Source organism: Hylobates moloch, unplaced genomic scaffold, assembly GCF_009828535.3.
Source record: "Hylobates moloch isolate HMO894 unplaced genomic scaffold, HMol_V3 SCAFFOLD_19, whole genome shotgun sequence".
In the NCBI taxonomy this organism is placed as follows: domain Eukaryota; kingdom Metazoa; phylum Chordata; class Mammalia; order Primates; family Hylobatidae; genus Hylobates; species Hylobates moloch.
Genome location: NW_026652294.1, coordinates 75,443,466 through 75,464,428, shown reverse-complemented (window position 1 = coordinate 75,464,428; position 20,963 = coordinate 75,443,466). Strand labels below are relative to the sequence as shown.

Genomic DNA, 20,963 nt, shown 5'->3' with positions numbered 1-20,963 from the left:
AAGTTTTTAAAAAAAATTTATTGACCCTCAATTATAATACCTAGTTATTTAAAAAATACTGACATGTATGTCATGAAATTATTGTCATATGTTTAGAAAAGAATCAGTTGAATTGTATCATTAACGCTATGTCTACTTTATTCTCTCTGTGTCAGGCCTCTGCTCTACAAGCCAAGTATTAAATGACACAATTAACAGTTTAATTGGAATCCTATTGTCCGATTCAGACTTCTGTAAGATATGTTGTAAAATTGACTCCACTGAATTGTTGCTAAGTTACCATGAATTCAACTCTTTAAGATCAGAGTTGTAAACGTTAATTATTTTATAATGGACAAGAAATATCTTTGTGTATTTATCTTTATAACTCATGGTGTGGAAACTGAAATATATGTCCTAACATGCGATAGCCAACCTGCCTCTTCTGAGTGTTTGAAGATGTATCACACCCTTCAGGTGAGAACATCACACCTATGATCCTTATGTGAACTCACTCTTTGAAAAGTGCTTACAGTTGATTCAAAAAAGAGTATTACTTTTTGGAAGATTCATATATTGTCCAGTTGTAGGCAAACTAGGCACCCTGTGCCTACTTTCAAGCCAAATATCAAAGCTATACATTCCACTCTTTAAAAATGGGATATCTGAATGACCTTCAGGGTGGCCCTGAAGAATGCTCTCTTCTGTTATCCAAAACACACAAGCTGAGAAATGGCCCATATAACTTCTCCAATTCTGCCCAAGAAAGGCAGTGATTTTTTTTTCTGCCTCCCGGGGAACCACCATTAGTCGCTGAAAGCCAGGTTAGGTAAGGAGAGAGCCCCCATTCAGAGCAGAACCTGTTTGTAGCGCTATATGAACTGCTATTGTGATTCTCGGCAAGTTCATTTCTATATTTCTATGCATGTAAATACATACAAAAAATTTTAGAAATTAGGAGATTAAGCATCTGATTTCAGAACATGAAGGGCCTGTGTATGTGACTGCGAAATTTATAATGGCATTTACAAATTTATAAATTTCTGGCATCTGTAATACCAAAAACATTTAAAAACATTCTAATTCTGCTTCTCTGATAGTTTGTGAATGCAATTTTCATTACTCAATATGTTCTTATGTCTCAGTAAAAAACAGTTCAGATATTAAAGGCTTAAGTTTCTAAGCTATTGACTTTGCCTACCAGCAGGAGGTACGCATCCGTCTGAATGTGCCTTTCCTTCTGGGGCCCTGAACTGTACGCCTTCAAGTCTTTTTAAACGAAAATAATAACCATAATAGTATCTAATAATAACAAGCCAATTATCCTCAACTCAGGGAGGACAGAGGGCATGCAAGTGATGATCTGCTGGGTTTGTATATCTGCAGAGAACAAGAAATACAAGTAAGTAATTTTCTCTCCCTTCAAGATACCTGCAACAGATCTCTGTGGAGATGAAGGCTCCGGGGATGTATTTCTAAAATGACATCAATTAAATATAGGAAAAAAAAAAAAAAAAGCAACCACAGGTAGACGTAAGGGCAAGTCTGACACTAGTAACATAAGAAAGCAGTAGGGGGAAAAAAAACACCTTGCTTTTTTGGATGCAGAGGATGGACTCTGCCTTTGGTCATATAAGTTTTGGAACAGCCAGTCAGTGTACTGCTGTCTCATCAATTATTCATGGAGCACATATACCACTTATGTTATTTTCTGGGAAAAAACTTGATGAATAAAAAACTCTTGGGCAACTGGGAAAATACCTGAAATCTTTTTTTTTTTTTTTTTAAAGATGGAGTCTTGCTCTGTCGCCCAGGCTGGAGTGCGGTGGCGCGATCTCTGCTCACTGCAAGCTCCGCCTCCCGGGTTCACACCATTCTCCTACCTCAGCCTCTGGAGTAGCTGGGACTACAGGCATGAGCCACCGTGCCTGGCTGAAATCTTAAAAAATATTCCCAAATTAAATTTTCTAATTCTACCATTACTACAACTGTTGCTGCATCTACCTTGAGAACACTGTGATAACGCATTTCAAATCCTCCTGCTGTATCAAGGGAAAACTTAATTTCTCATCAACACGTTTCTCATGAACACCCAGATCCAAACCTAGCACTGGCTTCGCTGATGCATACTAGCGGGTCACAGAGCCAGACAACACCTTAATAATGTGCTTCTTGAATTATGTGGGCTAAAGATATTAAATATACGAGAGGCAGGACTGTGGAATTGTACCACTACAAAAACAAAAACGAAACAACAGCAAAAAACTGGCTGGCTTTTTTTCATTGCATTTGACCCTGGGCTAGACACTAGACAGCTATTTTCAAGATGTAAGGATAATTTAACTCTTATGAAACATATAATGTGGATCTATACATCTACTTCAGTTTAAGAAACAAGAATTTGGACCAAATCAGTTGAGAAAGAAAAAAGTCACTTATAATAAGACCAAAGGAAATATCGTCATAATTAAAAGACCTCTGATGCCATCATTATAACCAACGGTGGTCAAAACAATATGGAAATCCTATAGTCTGGCTTTACTGAGTTCACAAGTACTATTAGTTCCTACATTCTGTTACTTATTCATAGTCTTTCCCTCCTCACAACTAGCTTTGGACTCACCATTGATGTCCAGATGATGACCACAGTGTAGCCACAGCTACAGTCAGGCGTATGTCCTGTGGCCACCACTTTCTGATACGTGCTTGGCTGCACAGAATCTACACTAGAGACTGCCTATACTTTACAGCAGATATTAATCTTAGGGCCAAATCAGTGGGGCCAGCTTTATCCAAAGAAGCTAAAAAATGAACTCTCACCACAAGAACAAATGCCAGAGTTAAAAATATAATTTACCCAACTCATGAAAGAATTCCATCTGCCAAATCCATCTTACATATATGGTAGAGACACTGACCTACAAAGGTCATAAATGTCCGTTTTTTTTTGTTGTTGTTGTTTTTTTTTGAGATGGAATCTCGCTCTGTCGCCCAGGCTGGAGTGCAGTGGCGCAATCTCGGCTCACTGCAAGCTCCGCCTCCCAGTTTCACGCCATTCTCCTGCCTCAGCCTCCCAAGTAGCTGGGACTACAGGCGCCCGCCACTACGCCCGGCTAATTTTTCTGTATTTTTAGTAGAGACGGGGTTTCACCGTGTTAGCCAGGATGGTCTCGATCTCCTGACCTCGTGACCCGCCTGCCTCGGCTTCCCAAAGTGCTGGGATTACAGGCGTGAGCCACCGCGCCCGGCCATAAATGCTGTTTTTAATCTTTGTGGCGGAGTTATGGTCAACAGCTCATCCCATCATTTGATATATGTCATGTAATCAGAAAGCCCTTTCCTTCTGGGTGCTTCTATGCCTACAAAAATACACGTCTCTTATCTATACTATTTTAGTCAAAAAGTGATTTATATTATTAATAAGCTATGTTACTGTCTACTAGATTACTGGCGATCATTAGAATCACCAGGAGAGCTTTGTGAAAAAAATCCTGATTATCCTCATTCCTAATTGCTCTCTCTCTCTTTTTTTTTTTTTTGACACGGAGTCTCACTCTGTCGCCTAGGCTGGAGTGCAGTGGCACGATCTCGGCTCACTGCAAGCTCTGCCTTCTGGGTTCACGCCATTCTCCTGCCTTAGCCTCCCGAGTAGCTGGGACTACAGACGACTGCCACCATGTCCCGCTAATTTTGTTTTTGTATTTTTAGTAGAGACAGGGTTTCACCGTGTTAGCCAGGATGGTCTCGATCTCCTGACCTCGTGATCCACCCGCCTCAGTCTCCCAAAGTGCTGGGATTACAGGCATGAGCCACCGTGCCCAGCCAATAATCACTATCTCTTAACAACCAAGATTTTGATTTAGTAGGTCTTGGGAGGCACCTAGGATTTGTTTCTTTTTTTTTTTTTTTACATTAATTCTGATGTGCAGCCAGGTTTGAAAACAGTTATAACTGATAAAATTAAGAAGTTAAATAGATAGTTCTGGGTATGCATCAGAATCAACTGAAGTACTTTTTAAAACATAAATTGCTGGGCCTTACCTCTACAGGTTCTGATATAGGTAGATTTGGAGGAGGTGCTAAGAATTTGCATTCCTAATATGTTTCCAATTGATAGTGATGCTACTGGTTTAGGGACCACATTCTGAACATCACTAAACAGAGAACAAAAAGGAGACTAGTGTTAGGCCTCAAGAAAGAAGCCTAAATAATGTATGTTGCAAGAGGGAGGACAGTAGCCCTTTTCTGATTATTGCTGAACACATTATGTAGACTGGAATCTCAGATGTTCCCATCTGAGGACATCTAGGGCTTTGCGCAAGAGATTTCTTTTCCTAGCAGAAAGTTTATTTCTCTAAGTTTCCTGGTACATTTCTATGATGTTGTAATCACTGAGTTGGGTTGAAGGTAGTTGTAACAGGGAGTTTCCACAAACTAAAGTCTTTATTCCTTTCTTTTCTTTTGTCACAGAAGCATACACACACACATATACACACATATTTGCAGAATATGAAGAAGAAGGCCTAGGAAAAACCTAGATGATACCTGTAGAAAGACCATTTTAGCAGAAATTGCCTGGCGGCTTTAGGAAAACTGGGTCTTCCTTCATAGGGTTTCAGTGCTTGCATCATCACATTGTCAAGCCACGCAGCCCACTGCTCCAGGGTGCTCTGCTGCTGAAGAGTCATCTTGAAGTCTGTTTCTAGTCTCTGAACCATGTTGTCATCACACTGGCACACCCAGGAAGCCTGCTCCTGAGACAGTAACACAGAAAGCAAAGGAAAAGTTCAATTCAGCATCCTTTCATTGAACGCCAGCACACACACTAGATGCAAGAACAGAAAATTATAATAAAAGCTTCACACAGTTAAATGAATCCAGAAAATAAACAACTACTTGTCAATTGTTAGGGTAACACAATCTTGATCAGTTTTAAGGGATGAATATTTCTCGTTGCTCACTCTGGTACATATGAAAGTGATGTCACATGTAAGTATCATTTGGTTTTTCTACATTAACTAGTCTGTGTAAAAGACTAAAATACATGATTACTTCAAAAAATAGAAGTCTGAATCTACAGTAGGCAGGGTCTTTCATTCTATTCAGCTTTCATACTGCTTTCAGAAGTTGTCTTTTTGTTCCCCATCAGATAAAACTTTAAAACCAATTTATTTGAGAAGATTTAGGGTAAGTCAGACAGATAAATAGATAAAATTGGCCCAAAGAGGTCCCCTCAAGATTAAAACAGAAACAAACACTGAATGGTACTAGGTAGAAGCATATGCTGCTGTGAGTTTTATGGATTGGGAACAGAAATCTCAAGGGCTATCAAGGCAAAGCTATGAATGCAAATTAATTCAGAGAAATGAAAACAACAATAACAACAACAACAAAAACTCTTGAGAAAATGTAGACATGCTTCCTGCCAAAAACTGTGATTATTGCAATTTTCCTTCTGGTTCTGGTTGGGAAATGTTTGGTAACAGCAATGAAAATAGGAACTTTTAAGGCTACTTTTCAGTGGTTGCCGTAAGTATTGTGATGTTTCCAGTGCTATGTTGTATTTTAAGATTAAAAAAACCTATTTGCTCAAGGCAAAACATAATTCTTTGGTAATGTAATATTTGACTGGGAATGAGAAGACATAGGTGTTAGGTCCTGAATAAACAAAACTAACCTTAAGCAATTAATTTATGTGGGCCTCAGTTTCCCTAAGCATAAAATTAAAGAAATGAAATTTACTGAAAAATTTTAAGCTGGGTTCATTGTGTCCAAATAATTTTGTCAAGATAGATTTCTTTGGAGAAGTGTCTGTGAGGCTCCTAATAAAACCTTGTGAATATATATGTATTTTTCTCAAAAGGGTGTCTATAGCTTTTTTTTCTATATGCTCTCAAAAAACAAGTTCATTCAACTTAACAACTTCAACTGAATAAATCCATTATCTCCATCTTCTATTTCCAGTATCTCTCCTGATCATACAGACTTTACCTATTCAAGGGACATTTCAACCTGGAGGCACTTCAAATGCAAAATGCCCCAAACTCAACTTATTTTATTTTCCCAGGGAAACCTACTGTTTCTTCTATATCTCAGCTGATGATACTATTCACTGTCTTTTTTCCTCTTATCTAATTAATCATAAATCCATTCAGATGTTACCTTCTGAATACCACTTTTAAATATTTTAAGTGAAATATTTAAAAACTGTAAGTAGAAAAAACTGTAAATACAAATAAGCAACAAAGGAACAAAACATTAAGAATACTTAAAATGGCAACAGTAAGAAATTACAGCATATTGATGTATGTACCTTTCAAACTTTTCACATGCATATATAAATAATTTATGCATATATTATCATATATACATACACTATATTATTCATGCATACATTTATATTTTAAATATATATTTGTATTATAAAATACTCATATATTTATACATACATTTTATATTATTACATGCTTATACATACTTAAATGTTTAAAATAAAAGAGGACCATATTATATTTTCTATTAGATATTCTGCTTAGTTTCACTTAGAAATATTTAATAACCATCTTTCCAAGTAGGCAAATTAGACCTATCTTCATTGTCCACTGAATGAATTTGTTTTATTGCATAATATACTATTATTTATATAACCAATCCCACATAGTTAGACATTTGTTTGTTCCAACATTTTAGTATTACAAATAAAGCTGAAATTAGCAGGATAGGTTTTTTTGTTTGTTTGCACATTGATAATTGGAAGGAGAAACTTAGCAGTATCCATGAAGGAATTTAATTTCATTTCTTACCATAAATTCAAACTCACTATTTACTTGGCAGTTAGTTTTTGCCAAGAAAAGATGATAATCTAAAATGTAACTTAGAGAAATAAAACCGCAGCACATTATTCTGGCTTTTCAAACTACTTTATATTATACTTCATTTTACTACTCTCTAAAGTGAAAATATACTAACAATAGAGCACATTGTAAATATTCCCTTGTGAAACAAATGTAGATATTTCAAGGGTCTAACTGAAAAAGCTAAGGATATTTACAGATATTCTTAACTTGGAAAAAAAATATATCCAAAATGAAAAGTAGTCAGGAGCTTCAAAATCATAATGCCTTTTAAATACAGAAACCCAAGTATATGCAATAGCTAAGTTATCAGGTCAGCCCACCGAAAGCTATTTAGCCCATAAGGTAGATTTCAAAAACCACCATTTACACAAAAAATTAGAGAATTATGCCATTGTAATACTATCAATTAAATGAAACAGGAAACCAATTATACTGCAATAGAAAAATTATCTTAAATGCATAAAGAAAAGAAAATTTAATTAGAGGAGAATAAAGTAGTGAAAAGTGATATATGGATATCCTGAAAGGAACTTTTTAGCACTTTCAAGCTCTTAGTGTATTATAATATTGACACACATGTAATTTCATTGTTTTAAATAGAAGTCTCCTTATTACAAGAGCATCATTCTGATATTGTCAGATTATTGAGGTTCATGTTACAGGAGCTGGGACGACTTACAAATGAACTGGAGATGGGGATAAAGGTAAAATGGGAGGCAAGGGACTCTGGGAAAATCTGGCGAAACTAGGAAAAGAAAAGAAATAAGGGTGTTAAAGAGGAAAAGTGCTACCTTGAGAAAGAGATTACTCATTAAAATGTACAGAGCTGTGAAAAGTAAAATGTAGGGGGAAATGAAGGGCTCACTACTGTGTCATGGTACTCTGAAGAAAGGAAGAGGGTTTTGGAGGGCAGATGCCGAATCATATGGGTTTCAGCAGTAATGAATATCACGGTGGATCCAGAAAAACATGATACTCAAAAATAGAGGAAAAGAAAGGGTATTCTTAAAGTTGGCAGGTACAGGATAATTCGTACAGTAGACATACCACTGATCATTATTCTCAAGGTTAATGCTTATAACCAGGGAAGAACTCATTTGTAGAAATACTTCATTGGAATGCAGATACACAAATACATATATGTATTTTTACATATAATAATGCTAACAGAACACTAAAAAACTTTTTCAGATATTATTATAAACAATTCTTTAAAATGTTTTCTGTTACTGAGTTTAAATTAGTTTCTGGAACTAGAAGCTGCCTTCTTCAACTTTTCTTAAGAGACTTTTAAACATATCTTTTCTGAAAAAAGATTTGAAATAAATATTACAGTATGGATATTAAGGCAATATAAACTTTTAATACTCTTGCTTATTCAGTTAATATATCCCACTGAAATATGTAAAGTAAACGGTTTTGTAAAGCTGAGAAACTCCGTTCTTGTAAAGATTATGTACTTGTATGTGTGTGTGTGTTTTTGTAGATGGATATTTTTTAAAATTTCATATATATAGTTTTAAATTAGATATAAATAGATATAAATATCTAATATAAAATATTAGATAGATATAGATATCCCTCTCTCTCTCTCTATATATCTCAGAAGTTTGAACCCAGTCCATGAAAGTCACAATGAACAACTAATTTTTATCATACTCTAAAATGGATCAAGCCCAAATGTTACTTTTTGGTATATTTTAAACGACAAAACTAGGCAAGAAGTAGAAAATAAAATTTCTAGAAAATAAAATAATTACTAATTAGCTTATTTTTAAAACAACAGTAATGTTTTTTAACAGCTTTATTGAAATGTAATTCACATATTATACAATTCATTCATCTAAAGAATATCATTCAAAGGCTTCTTTTAGTATATTCACAAAGCTGTACATCACTCACCGCAATCAAGTTTAGACCTTTTTCATTTTTCTAAAAATAAACCCCATGACTCTTATTTGTTACCTCCCAGTCTTCTCAATCCCCCAGCCCTAGGTAACTACCAATCTACCTTCTGTCTGTATAGATGTATCTATTCTGGAATTTCATACGAATGGAATCATGCAACGTGTGATCCTTTGTACCTGGCTTCTTTCACTTAGTATCATGTTTCCAAGGTTCATCTATACTGCAGAATGAATCAGAACTTCGTTTCTTTTTATTGCCCAATAATATTCCATTGTATGGATAGATCACATTTTATCTATTAATCAGTTGACGGACATTTGGGTTGTTTCTGCTTTTATGTGGTTGATATAAATAGTGCTGCTATGAACCTCTATGTATAAGTTTTGTGTGGACATGATTTCATTTCTCTTGGGTATACAACAAGGACTTGAACTGCTGAGTCACACAGTAACGCTATGTTTATCTTTTTGACAAACTGCCACACTGTTTTCCAAAGTGGCTACAGCATTTTATATTCTGACCAGCAGTGTATGAGGTTCCAATTTTTTCACATCCTCACCAATAGGGTATGTTATTATATGTCTTTTTGCTTAGACCCATTTTAGAGTATATGAAATGGTACCTTGCTGTGGTTTTGACTTGTATTTCCCTGGTGGCTAATGACATTGAGCATCTTTTAATGTAATTATTGGCCATTTGTATGTTTTCTTTGGGGAAATGTCTACTTAGATGTTTGTCCATATTTAATCAGGTTTTCTTTTATTACTGGGTTATAATGGTTCTTTATATATTCCATAAACAAGTCCTTTATCAGATATATGATTTGCAAAAATCTTCTCACATTCTGTGGTTTGCCATTTCACATTCTTGATGGTCTCTTTGGAAACCCCAAAGTTTTAAATTTTGATTACGCACAGTTTATGTATTTTCCCTCTTGTTGCTTATGCTTTTGGTGGGCAATGATACTGTTTTTATTTGGTGACATTTAGATTCACTACTTTAGAATCAGGAATAAAGTATTTATTGATATTGAAATTCTGTAATAATGTTTCTAACTTAGCTTTTAAAGTGTACTTTAAAGTACAAGTGGGTAATGTGATCACAAGGTTAAAAAATATTTTTTCATTTGAACTATCAGAGTAGCCAAACTTATTGCATATAATTCTTTTCAAGTGAATAAATATTTACTAGGCAGCTATAATAAACCCTGAAATAGAATTGTTCTTAGTTCTTTCAAGGAGTGGCAACAAAATAGAAATATCTCTGCATGTCATGGTACAAATTATTAAATATATAAACAATAATCTAAGATAGGTGTTATAAGGTGGGGAAAGTGAAACCTACAGTAGTTAAGTAACTTGCCCAAGATCCCACAGCTAGTATATGAGAGAGTTTAATTTCTTGCCTAATTTCAATGACTGTGACCTTTATTACTCTACTAACTCTTCAGCAAATGCTGGTGATATATTATGTTGCCTTTTAGGACTGTAAATGTGAGTTTACTTTAACCACAAACATGGGAGCATTATAGCTGTATCTGGGTCAAACTCCTCTCTTTCAGGATACTGTGAATATAGACGCTGCCGTATATAGATGAGACTTTGAAAAGAAATTTGATGATTCTAATTAAGAAGAACAAATTGGATATCTTTCCTTAAGAGACATACTTTGCAAGGAAATAGAGTACCTGGACATTGGCAAAGTCGACACGGTTGAGGTCATTAAGCATCTGGTTGATTTGGGAAGTGTTCTGAAGCACTGCACGAGCTGCCTGGGCCAGGTGATTGAGCGACGTGTATCTTCGCAGAGTCTGGGCAAAGGCACTTACAGCGGCAACCTGTAAAGCAATCCAATTAAGTTGGGATTCTGTTTTCTCCAGTAAAAGAAACCACTGCAATTTTCAAATCATTTTTCCCTTGACAAATTTTAAATGCTTGCCTCTGACACGTATTTAAAATTCATTTGGTGAGAGAGTTTACTTGTAAATTATAGCATTTAAATCTCTAAACCAAGTATTATTTTCTTTTTGAGTAGGTTGAGGTCAAGACTAAAACAAACTCCCACATTCTTTGACATCTGAGTGTAGCATTAATTAAACCAGTCTTGCAAGTAACTACTCATCCACAGTAAGATATGACTTTGAGTAGGGAAGCAGGAAAAATGTTGGTTTTCCTTTCTTTTTTTACTGTTCTTTGGACAGTCAAGTAAAAACTAGGCAAATTTTAAAAGTAGGGATGTACAGTTTGCCTTTTCAAATAAGAGATCTGGACATTTCTACTCTTTAAATTACATTTAAAAATGCATGTCAGAGCATTACCATTCAGATTTATTCTTACTACCTTTATTTTATAGAAACAAGTAATTTTGAGGTGAGATCATCAGAGGCAACCAACTAGAATAACCTTTTTTCAGAATTAGAGTTTCTTTAAAAGGGCTATGTGGGAAATTTCTATTTGCCTCTCAAAACCTACTTTCCATTTTTCTTCATCTTGTTCTGTGCCCAGGAAGATTGATCTGAATGGACCACATTAACCTCCCCTTTTGTTCTCTGGCTTCCACCTGGGTTTGACCAACAACAGGCACTGGCAGGAGATGGAAGGATGGGAAGAAAGAGTGGTTACCAGGGTACTTATTCACTACAACCTCTGCTTGCTGCCTGTTAGAGTGGAACCTGCTTTCCTTTTCTAATGTTACCACAGTCCTGAGGGAAAGAGTGGATTTCCTAATGCCATAGCTTTCACCTCTCACCCCTTCATTCCTAGGGATGGTTAGGATTCCCACTATTGCTAGCCCTGGGATGCTTTACTATTCCTCTTTGGTTTTTTCAACTTTGTTCATACCTTTGGAAATAAACTCTTCTTAAACTCTCTCAGTTTATCCCCACCTTTGGATGCACGATTTGTTTCCTGTTCAGACCCTGAATGAAGCAGTTTATTTTGAAAGACAGCAAAGAAAATGCAAAAAGTCTACATAAAATCTAAATCTCATAATCTCATGGAAATTTGTTATGTGCACAATATAGATCGAATGATTTTAATCTTTTAAAAATATATGTTAAAAATGGACATATTTACAGGAATGTATAGTATTGCACTCAATCACTAAATGGGTATATAAGGTACGAGTAGTTGAATGATCAATTGGGAGTGGTAGAGGGTGTTCACAGGGAACAGGATGCTCTATCTTGACATGAGATGTTTGAGGACTATTTGGAACTTGGGGGGAAGCTCATACATCCTCAAAAAAGAATCTTATTCCATTTTTGTGGTTTACATTAATCCAGTATATACTATGTGCCAGGCTTTGGGTTAAGTGCCTTACATATATTACCTTATTCAAGTCTCATAACTATCTTATTAGACACATATTATGATTTAAAGAAGATAAGTAGCTTGCTCAAGGTTGCAAAGAAACTTCATTACTGATGGGAATTGACCTGGGCATTTTGATTCCAAAATCCACAGTAGTTGGAATGCTGTTTCCTCTGTCAGGGTAAATTGTCTCTGTTAATTGAATGTGGAGAGGAAAAGAGACTGCATATTAGTGAAACCAGAAGAACAGACGGCACCCTCTACTGTGGTGAATCATTCAAGCAAGCTCTGGAGGTCAATGAGATGGCCAATGTTGCAATTGGATTGTTACCACATTCACTTTGACAACACTGGGAAGGGAAGCGCTTTCAGCTGTTTGAGGTATTGTTACAAATGTGACTGACTGAAAGTTGAAAAGGATTCCTTGATCATAATCAAAGACCACCTTCTTTTTTGCACACCTCAATGTGGTATACAACAGCAGTGCCAAAGAGAACTCTCTGCAATGATGGACAAGCTCTACATATATGCTGCCTAACATGGTAGCCAGCAGCCAGAGGAGGTTACTCAGCACTCAAAATGTAGCGAGTGTGACAGAGGAGCTAAATTTTTCATTTCACTTAATTTAAAATTCTAATTTAAATAGCCACACGAGGCTGGCCCTACTGGATAGCCACATGTGGCTGGCCCTACTGTGACAGCACAGTTCTAGAGGAACAATCTAATATGGGCACATCAATGAAATGTTGCCTTCTATATGTTTTAGAGAGAGAAAGTTTTATTGCAAACTTTAAGCCCAAGCAAACGAACTGGAGGCTACTTATGTTCCCACAGAGGTTTATCAGCTAAAATAACTTCAATTGATCAACTCTGCCCCCAGATTCAAACGCAAAGTATATTGCTGGAGTCTGATAGTAAATACAGTCATTGATAAGAAGTCACAAATGCGATTTCTGGTACCAAAATTTAAATAAAATTTAGAATTAGTCCAATCTTGCTATGAGGATATGTTCACAGATTAACTGAAAGCAACATGGCTAGTAGGAGACAAAGTAGAGACTAAAATTTATATCTCTAGCTAAATAATCCACATTCCTGAGATATATTGATTAATTATGAGTTAATTGTTCACTTTATTCACAAAAGCATTCTCCAGTGTTTAGAAAAACACCAAAACATCCTGAAAAAGCAAAACAATATAATTTCTACGAACTTTTCAGGATACGATAAGTACAGTAGGAAATTTTAGAAATAGAAAATTCCTTCAAATGAAAACTATTTGAATATTCTAGGTTATCATTTTAATATTTGAAATTAAACATTTATAGTTTATATCTTTCTTACATATCTAATTTAGAATATATATATCTAATATACTATTTATAAAGAGCTTGTAAATGCACCACACTTAAAATGCTTCCCTGTTCTCTTTGAAAGGAACATTGTCAAACATCTCTTGTGCAAGTTCTTTATTACATGGTTATAAAATACAAATATAAAAGTCAGTTTTAAAAGATGAGGTATGTTATAACCTCAACATTTTACATAATACCATTTGATAGCATAGATGTAAAGTTCACAGTTCAGAATAGTTTCCTAAACACAAAAGAAAAAGCAAGGACATAAAGTATACCTTGGTTTGTATCATTCTTTGTGGAATATTGTTCATGGCATTGGAAAGCCAACCTTCAAGGCTTTTTGCAAAATTTCGAATGGCTTGGGTCAAGGCACCTAAGCATTAAAGAATAAAAGCAGAATAAAAAAAGTAGGAAAGAATATTAATTTTTGTGCTAGAATAAAAGAAAATGCTCATACACAATATCTGATACAGCACAGAACTCATATTGTCTTCATTGATGAAACTTTATTTAACATTATTCCTAACTTTTTAAAGCATCCAAGAATTATATTTTGGGCTTTTTCTTTTAAAGTTATTTTGTTCCCAAATACTTATGACACTTTTTTGGGAAAAAAAAGGATTCAAACATTTTTGCTTACAGCAACATATACCAGTTGTGAATATACTTAAAGAATTTTCTTGCTTGGAAAAAAACACTCCTTTCATTAACAGTTTTGTGCTAAAGGCTATGTATTTTCTTTAAAATTCTTCATCTTGTTATTTCAAGCTCTTAATCTATTTTCATTTCTTTTATTGAAAAGAAAAATAATGCAAAGCTTTCTCTGTTTCTCTATGCATCTATTTACTTAGAATCTGTGAATTAGAATAATTCTCTTCCTTGTTGAAAAGGTAAAAATTAAAATTTTTTCTGAATTGAAATTTTTGGGCAATTATTTTCCACTTCATTTGGCAGGTAGAGATAAAAGATCAGTATGATAAAATTGCTGTTACAGAAACCCATATTCGTAAGATATTCCTAAAATAGCTCATTCTGTATCTTTGACATATCTGTTAAAACCTGAAATAGGGATCGGTCCCATGACAGAAGATTTTACGGTGGTCATAAAATAATGAGAAGCATCTTCAGTTATCAGTGATGACTATGACTATCTCATAAGAAAAAATGTGCTTACTGAGATTGCTATATAGTAGGAGACAGAATACTTTTCTTGTTCAACAAGTAATTCAGTTAATAGTATTTTACTTCCTCTGTGCCCAAGGCTCCATAGTAGTACAGAGGAAAATTATAGATATTTAATAGATAAGTGCCTGAAGCACCCACAACATAAAAGTAATCTTTGTAGGTTCTCTATAATGGGGTAGGTATCAAAATATGATACTATACGAAACACAGTTATATTTTGGGCCGAGGTCCCCAGGAATATTAATGTTACTGATGGGCTTAAATTCCTTGGTTTTTCTTTCTGTGCTCAAATGAGTCTGACATGATTCTCTATGCTTCTTTTAAAACCAGGTTTTATAAATAATTTCAGTTACTCAAGTTATTTGCAAACAATATAAATTTTCCTATTCCAATAATAAAGACAACTAAATGCGTTTTTAAGAGATTTGTTTAACTGTTCAAAACTGGAGAGACGAGATTGGAATGGGCTAAATTTTGGTTAGGAAAAACACTCAAGCAGTGCAGATCCTTAATCATGAGGATCATCTACTGGAAACACTGAATTGGAAATTTCTTGAGAACTAATCTTTTGAAACCTTCAAAGCTTCCCACGTTAGCCAAAAAAAGAAAAAGGAAAGAAAAATATTTTTCTGTTGTATTATGTGCTAGAACCATGGAGGGCAGGCATGAATGGAAATGAAAAAGAGTGAAAAAAATTAATAATCCCTTTTGAAACAGTAAAATTTTGTTCAAGGTTCATTTTGGCAAACTGCATTTTCTATTTTTCCTACAATTAGTGTACAATAATTATTTAAACTGAAAAATAACCCCCAAATCTATAAATGTTACTTTAAAAATATTTATTATGGGCCTTGTTTTATCTAGATAAATTTAATGCAAGGGCGATTAGGTAACAAAAGATATATTTTGCATTTTAAATAATTGTGAATTTTTACTTTTTCTACTAAATGATATTCCGGGCAACCTCTGGTTATACTTGTAATTGTACATTTAAGTGTTACCCATTGAGTGCTCATACAATTAATGTTTCTTTCATTTTCAGATAAATGTATTTTAGAATATAGTAGCTTCAAGCTGACATTAAATTAGTGTGATGTGCAGACTTTTTTTAGCTAAAAAAAGAAATCCCATCTGGACAGAAAATGGTAGAGTGAAGTGCTAGTAGCCAGGGAAATACAATTTTTAAAAATAAAATTAAGTTTGCTGTCTCTATAGGGATTCATGTATGTACAAAATTGTGCAGATTGACTCTGACAACTTTCAAAGCCTCATGAATGGATAGTTTGGAATTTAAATTCTATTCCAAAGCTGACTTGTCTCAACCTGCTCAAGATTAATACTAAAATGCATACAACCAGAAGACAGCTATCTAAATTGTATTTTAAGCTTTGTTACACCTCACTGTAGAATGGGAATTAAATTTCCAAATTTCCTTGGTAGGGTGGTATATCAATGCATCTTATAATTTCAGAGAGACTATAAAACTATTCGGGTGTCTGCTTAATGTACAGACAAGCTATTTGACAGAATAAACTGGTTTTCAAATCAAAATTTGCAAAAGACAAAGGTCAGTCCATCGTGTACTTAAAATTATGGGCTTGAATTAAACTAAAATTGATACAAGATTTAAAATAGAGAACTGTTAAACTCACAAGTTAAAGTCTTATGGTGCTGTTATAGAAGCAAAAGATTTTAGAACTGTTTAGTGAATACTGATGTTGATTTGCCTCAAAAAAGAAAGTACTTGCTGACACCCCTTCTTTTATCTCATGAGAAAAATTTTATGTTGGTAGTAAGATGTCATAGGCTAATGAGCTACCCTATGCAACTTCTTATAAACATCTCTAGAGATTATCACTCAGAGCACAGGGAGCAAGAGAAAAACAAGGAAAATCTGATTGTGGAACATAAATCAGTAGAGAATTTAACTAGTGAAACTTTCTAAAACATCACTTTTAATCAACCTTTAACCAGGAAACTTGGTGTAGGTAGAGTAGAATATATTAGCAATTTACAAAATTGTGAGATAATGTCAGCTAATTTTTTTTTACTTATTCCTATATAAATTTATGTGTGTTCATTAATATTATATGGAAATATGTTTAAGCTATATTTTAAGGTGGCCGGGAACACATTAAAGATCTCATACCTTCTACTGCTGTCTATTGTTATTTAGAAAAAAAGAAAGTATAAGCATAGAAATGTTAATATCTTCCCCTTTTATTCTACTAAATTCCTATTTTCACATTTTCTAGAGTAATTTAACACAAATCATCTGTGAATAGTATACTTGAAGTACACAGTAGCCAATTTCACAAGCTATATGCTAGCTTTTACTTTATTAATGTCAATGTAGAGTAGAAACTGTCTCATTTCTTAAAAAGTTAAGGTCACTAGCGTGTACTCATATAGATATACGCATAAAACAGTTTCAGCCGCCTCTAACAGTATCTGTGGTAGCGTTTATAGCCACACTTGAGAAAATAGCTTTGTTTGCTACAAAGTAGTTTAAAAAGCACCATCACTTAAAAAGGTAATCTAACCTATCTATGTAATTCCCATTTTCTTCACAGTGGGATTATAACGCCTGTGTAGTTACAAAGATTTTTCTCTCAAAATGCCAGTTAACCATTACTGTTAATGGAAACTGCATTTGTAGTTCTTAACATGATGTAGGTGACAAAACAGATGCTTTTATATGGCATTCAACTTCAGTGGAAATCAAGATAGATTCACTTCAAATCAAAAGCAACCATGAAGGAGGGTGGCCTAGCAATTACAGATTTCCATAATTTTTGGCTTTATGAAGGAGACTGTGTCCTTGGGTAGAATAATTTTTACATGGTTGACTGGCATGCTAGTCTTCTTACATGTAGTTTACTGGGGCTGTTACATCTACAGGTTGGCTTTTTTATCAAAAAAAAAAAGAGAGAAAGAAAGAAAGAAAAAAAAAGAAAGAAAGAAAGAAAAAGAAGCAGAAAGAAAGAGAAAAAAGGAAAGAGAAAGAAAGGAAAGGAAAGGAAAGGAAAGAAAGAAAGAAAGAAAGAAAGAAAGAAAGAAAGAAAGAAAGAAAGAAAGAAAGAAAGAAAGGAAAGACTGAAAAATAGATCATCTTTTCCCTTTTACTACAGTTTTGCTCTAGGCTGCTTTCACGCAATATTCTGTGTTGCATGTTTTCTATCTGGCAAATCTAAATGAAATTAGAATCATTCCAGATTGCAATGTCACTTCTCAAAACTTCCTGGGTGGAATGTATGAGAACAAAAGCATCCGTACTCGTCTGCATTTAACTTACTAGGAATAGGTCTAAGGACGTCGGGGATGAGAATCTCCACCAAAGCCTGGTACATCCCATGGTCACAGTTACACATCCATTTCAGGATAGACTCATGTTTGCACAGAGTTATCAGCTTTGCTTTCGGAAGTCGACTTTCTATTTCACTCAGATTGCTGGTGTGAATAAATGTAGCAAATGAATAGATGGCAAATGAGGATAAAAAAGAAAATGGACTTTAAAAATAGTTTGTTTACCAAATATTACTGAGGTTAGAACTATACCACCATTGCACTGGTGCCATACAGCTGGCTATATATACAGAGAGAGATAGACAGATATATAAAACACTCCCCCAGAGCTGTCTATGCACATTCTTATTTTCTGACGGTATGAAAGGCCGATATGATAGTAATTCCATGAGGATGAAATAACTACCACAGTCCCCCAAATCAATACACATGGGAGCTATATACACACACTGAAACCTCAAGAGAGCAGTTCGTGGTTTATTTCTAGGAAGGCCAAAACATCAGTCTATTCACTTGATGTCATCAGGTAAGGTTCACAACTGGTATACATATCTCTAATTTATTAGCTGTGACATCTACTCAGCCATGAAAATGAATTGGAAAAGATGTTGATTCTGACCTTGATTCAGTAATAGTAGTACCATCAGTTGGAGTAGAGGGAGAATAGCGCCAGAATGTTTGCCACAATTTTTCTATCAGGCTAAATTGAAGATTCACAACAACGTCCAATATTGCCTAAAAAACAAAATGGTACCAGTATTACCTTACGACATTACTTATGCGACTGTGTGAGGAGAGTCTAATATGACAAGATTATATGTGGTCAAGCTCTCCCTCAGGGTCATAAGTTAACATGGTGAAACTACACTAAATTTTACCAAAGGAAGTGGAAGAAAAAAAAAAGAAACTACCTAGGAAGAAGATAAAGGGGGGAAAAAATTCTTGGAAGATTAAACAGGATAACATTCTTTTCATAATGTACTCATGCCACCCTCACTTCTACCTCTTTTTTCTTCCATTTTTCATTCTTGCTTTCCTTCCTCTCCATTTTCTTTCTGTCTCTCTCTTTCTTTCTTTCCTTCTTTCTTTCTTTCTCTCTCTCTTTCTCTCTTTCTTTAATTCCTTTACCTACTGCTTCCTTCTGCCTCTATAGTTACTGTCACCCTACCTATTCTCAGACCTGTAAGGGTACAGAACATAGATTCAATTTACATCAGTCCTCTTTGGGCTAGGTAACCAGTGGCCATCAAAGCAGGTGGAAGTGAAGGGTGTGGGGTTGCTTTTGTGTGGCAGATGGAGTTAGGGCTGAATTACCTTTGTCTAAGGCAGCTGACCACAGGTTCCACTGTGTTCCCAGCCAAAAAGAGGCTGGGGCAGAAACCATGGAGTCAGCAGGCCTTCAGTGGATACTGCCTCTCTGCGCATAGCATTCAACATTAAAGAGAATCCAGTCCTATCTCTGCATACCTCCTTTACAGAACAACCTTAAGACTATCTACTTTTCAAATCTCTGGGGCTTCACCTCCTCTTTCTCCTTTTTTATCTCCTAGAACTATTTCCCAGATGCATCAAAGATATTTTTTTATGGTGCTTAAATCTACCACTTTCCCTATTAACTGTCAATGATGATATTTAATTTTACCCTGCTATTGCAATTAGTTTGTAAATAAGCCTTCAGGTAAAAGCAGGCATAAAACTAAAGAATAACTTGTTAGTGCCAAGAACACATGATTTTGTGATTATTTTGGGCATTAAAAGACAGAAGTAGTCAGTATAATGTGAATGATGTCATCACCTTTGAGGCAAAGGTAAAACAGCCCCACAAAGATCTATAAAATTCATGGAAGATAAAAGAAGTCAGGGGACAATCTAGAGAGTCTACCAGAGTATTGTAGGCAAAAACAACAAACCATAACTTCATATTTGTTGAGTTTGGGCCACCTGTATAGAGTTGGCCCTATGCATGATACACACAGTTACTGATATGAAATATATTCTAAAAGTATAAAATGTTGCAAGTAGTTAAATATTGAAAATGAAGACAGGGAGACAAATTAATTAAGACAGTCCTCAGTAACAATAAAAATGCAAAATGCAAGCCCTGAAAATAAAGGGGACGTAGATGTCCCTCATCCCAGCAAAGATCAAAATCTTCTCAAGCAGCAAAGTTTCTCAATTGCAGCTTAGTCACATTCCAAGAGACATCTCTAAAAGTGTGAAGCAACTATTAATACCTTATACATAATACCTTATATAGTTCTATATACGAGACTGCTGTAAGAACGCTTTTCTTTTAACCTACATTAAAATAAAAAAATGTTTCAGCAACTTGTATAAAAAGTTATACTTGCTCCTTACATAACAAACTAGTGATACAAAAATATCTTCGATAAACAAATTGTGAGAATTCCCAGTAATAGGCAAAGTAGGTATATTAATCTTTCTTTAAAAATATGCACTGTAGGAAATGTGAAATATAATTAGGCAAGTAAAGAATTTCAGTGTATCTTAAATTCAGTATCTCTTCAAATTAAATAATCTCAAATAACTCTTTCGAAAAAGACATTCATATCAGCTTCATTTGAGGAAGTTTTACACATGAATAAAACATTTTATCATTTGTCCACCTACTTTCAAATATGTTCAAACTAAAATATATAGGCAAATATAAATTAAAATAATCCATATTCTACTGGCTTAGGGCAAATGACTATGGAACTAAATATGAGATTCAGGCAGCTGTATTTCAAAAGTTTTTCATATTTATTCAAAATGAATATTTATTAACAGGAAAAAATAATTAGAATTTTTCTTTTTTATATATGCAGCTCAGCCCTATGAGAGAGATGGTATGAACACTGGTAATTCTGAAATAAATGGGGATCATTCTGTGGCCTGCCATTTTCCACACAGATTATAATAAACGTCCCTATTTCTTCATACAAAGTATATTTATTTTTGAAAATGATATGTTAATAAAAATCTTATAATTCAAAGACTATTTCAACCTTATTCAGGGGAGTTTGCCACTTAGAATAATCTTACTGTATGTTTTGTAG

The 20,963-nt window shown here is 34.6% G+C and overlaps 1 protein-coding gene across 18 annotated transcripts in view; it reads right to left on the bottom strand.

Moving 5' to 3' along the window:
• Positions 1-20,963, bottom strand: part of RFX3 (regulatory factor X3) — a 315,107-nt gene that overhangs the window by 31,249 nt on the left and 262,895 nt on the right. For all 18 annotated transcript variants that reach the window (XR_009211123.1, XM_058431608.1, XM_058431617.1 and 15 more), the window contains 5 exons: positions 18,524-18,639; positions 17,894-18,048; positions 13,689-13,786; positions 10,432-10,581; positions 4,525-4,733 (listed from right to left, as the gene is read on the bottom strand). Coding sequence is in view for 17 of the 18 variants with exons in the window: in XM_058431608.1 (XP_058287591.1) it covers positions 4,525-4,733; positions 10,432-10,581; positions 13,689-13,786; positions 17,894-18,048; positions 18,524-18,639 (728 nt within the window). In the remaining variant the exon portion in view is untranslated. The remainder of the gene's footprint in view (positions 1-4,524; positions 4,734-10,431; positions 10,582-13,688; positions 13,787-17,893; positions 18,049-18,523; positions 18,640-20,963) is intronic.